This window comes from Hipposideros armiger, unplaced genomic scaffold (genome assembly GCF_001890085.2).
Source record: "Hipposideros armiger isolate ML-2016 unplaced genomic scaffold, ASM189008v1 scaffold_264, whole genome shotgun sequence".
NCBI classification, from domain to species: Eukaryota; Metazoa; Chordata; class Mammalia; order Chiroptera; family Hipposideridae; genus Hipposideros; species Hipposideros armiger.
Window position 1 is genome coordinate 213616 of NW_017731614.1, and position 2155 is coordinate 215770.

General features: G+C 49.3%; 1 protein-coding gene across 1 annotated transcript; it reads right to left on the reverse strand.

The window, feature by feature from the left end:
- Positions 1–661: 661 nt before the first annotated feature.
- On the reverse strand, positions 662–918 carry LOC109390327 (uncharacterized protein C7orf73). Its single transcript, XM_019656645.1, has one exon. It carries the CDS (start codon positions 881–883, stop codon positions 740–742), a length of 144 nt encoding a protein of 47 aa, XP_019512190.1. The 5' UTR covers positions 884–918; the 3' UTR covers positions 662–739.
- Positions 919–2155: the final 1237 nt, after the last annotated feature.

The window sequence follows — 2155 nt, forward strand, 5'->3', positions numbered from 1 at the left end:
GGTGCAAGGAACCATGCAAGGTCCCATGAGCCTCAGCTCACATCCCATCTCAGCTCCTTCTCGCTGGGCCAGAGCCCTTTCTCCTGTGGGCCTTGATTTCCCTATCTGTGGCCTGGCCCCTCAGAGCCCTGGGCCAGATCCCCCAGTAATAAGGGAGGGAAGGGGCAAAGTGTAGCCTTGGGGGAAGCAGACAGAGGACTCATGCCCAGAAAAGAAGACACGTGCAGGTCAGATCAGTGAGGGAAGCAGAGGGGAGGAGACTGCTTCCAGCCGAGCAAAGAAGAGGTGCTAATTATGGGGACTATTACCAAGGCCTCACCAGCAAGAAAACAAATCCTTAAAACACCAGGGACCATATATGACCTGGTAAATCTCCTTCAAACTCTCTGCCAAAAGAACTGAAACCGGTGTTTACATAAAACTAGTGCATGAACATTGATAACTGCACTATTTATTTTTTAAGGGAGAGACTGCTAATGAAAGGTCATGTTTACTAATCTAGCACCATAATTCCAGTCTTAGGACCTCCTAAGCGGCTGGCAGGAGGAAGGGAAGTGGAGAGAGTGTCAGAAAAGTCAGGATGGTTCTGAACTTGTGGCCCCATCTGTGTCTAAGGCAACGCAGGGTCTAGTTGAGACTGGAAAAAAAGACAAAAGCTTTTGGTTTGGATGGTAAAGAAGGACCTCAAGAAGAGCAGACTCAGTCTACGAGGGTCCTGGAGGCAGTGCTGGAGTTGACATCATGGACTAGGGGGTTTCTTCTTGGCATCCAAGTCCTTTTTAATGTCTTCAAGTTTTTTAGCCAGGTTTGGTATGTCATAATTCTGAGCCAGATACATTCCAACCAGGTTGCCAAAAGTAAATCCAAGCAGGAACTGGAGCATGATGTCGGCGAGGGAGCGAAGGGCGGTAGGAGCTCCTTGGGCCATTCCTATCCAGCCTCCCCCGATAACTGCACTATTTATAATGGCCAAAGGCAGAACAACCCGGTGTGCATCCACAGATGATGGATAAACAGATGGGGTCCATCCGCACATGGAACATTACTTGGCCATAAAAAGCCAAGTAATAATATTATGACACACGTGACAACATGGATGAACCTTGAGGACATCCTGCCCAGTGAAATAACTGAGACACAAAAAGCCAAATACTGTATGATTCCACTTATATGGAATGTTCAGAATAGGCAAATTCACAAAAACAGAAAGAAGCCTAGAGGTTGTCATGGGCTAGTGGGGGAGGGGAATGGGGAGAGACTGCAAATGAGTGCGGGGTGTTCTTTTGGGGTGATGAAAATGTTCTGGAACCAAAGAGTGGAGATGTTTACACAACACTGCAAATGTATTTGATGCCACTGAACTGTACACTTTAAAATGAGTAATTTGGGGCTGGCCGAGTGGTGCGTTGGTTAAGAGCTGGCTTGGGACGCCAGAGGGCCCCAGTTCAGATCCCACATATGAGGGCCAGTGACACTGCCCTCTACAGCTAAGATGCTGGACAACAGCTCAACCTGGAGCTGGGCTGCTGTGAGTCGCTGGTGACGGTGTAGGCTGCTGCCCCTGCTGCAGTGGGTTGCCATGGGCTACCGTGTGTAGCCAGCAGCCAGCGTGAGCGGCCAGCAGCCGCCGTGAGCGTCTGTCCAGAAGCCGGCGACTGATCTGTCTCACCCGGGGAAGAGCGCAATGATGGTGCCAACTTGGGCCAGTGAAACAACGTCCTCCACAACTAGACTGAGGAACTAAAGGACAGCAACTTGTCTGTTCCCCTTCCCCCAATTCCCCAGCGCTGTTCCCATCCCCCAATTCCCCAATAAAAATCTTTATAAATAAATAAATAAATAAATAATAAAATGAGTAATTTTATATTATGCAAATTTTACCCCAATCAAAAGGGGTATTAACCGCCCTGGACACAGCAGGACCATGGCAAAAACAGCCACTGACATATAGTAAGCCAGACTGCCTGGGTGCAACTGCCTCCTCAGCCACCTGCTAGCTGTGTGATCTTGGGCACATCCCTTCACTTCTCTGAACCCTGATTTCTCCATCTATGGAGTGGGGATAAGAAGAGTGCCTGCTCTGGAGCTGCTAAGGCTGAGTGAGTGAGTGTGTGAGAGTGCCAGAAGCAGGCCTGCCTCACTGACGTACCATGCA

What these genes read in the sequence shown, in the direction of transcription:
- LOC109390327 (XM_019656645.1), bottom strand. Translation starts at nt 883, where the DNA reads ATGCTCCAGTTCCTGCTTGGATTTACTTTTGGCAACCTGGTTGGAATG.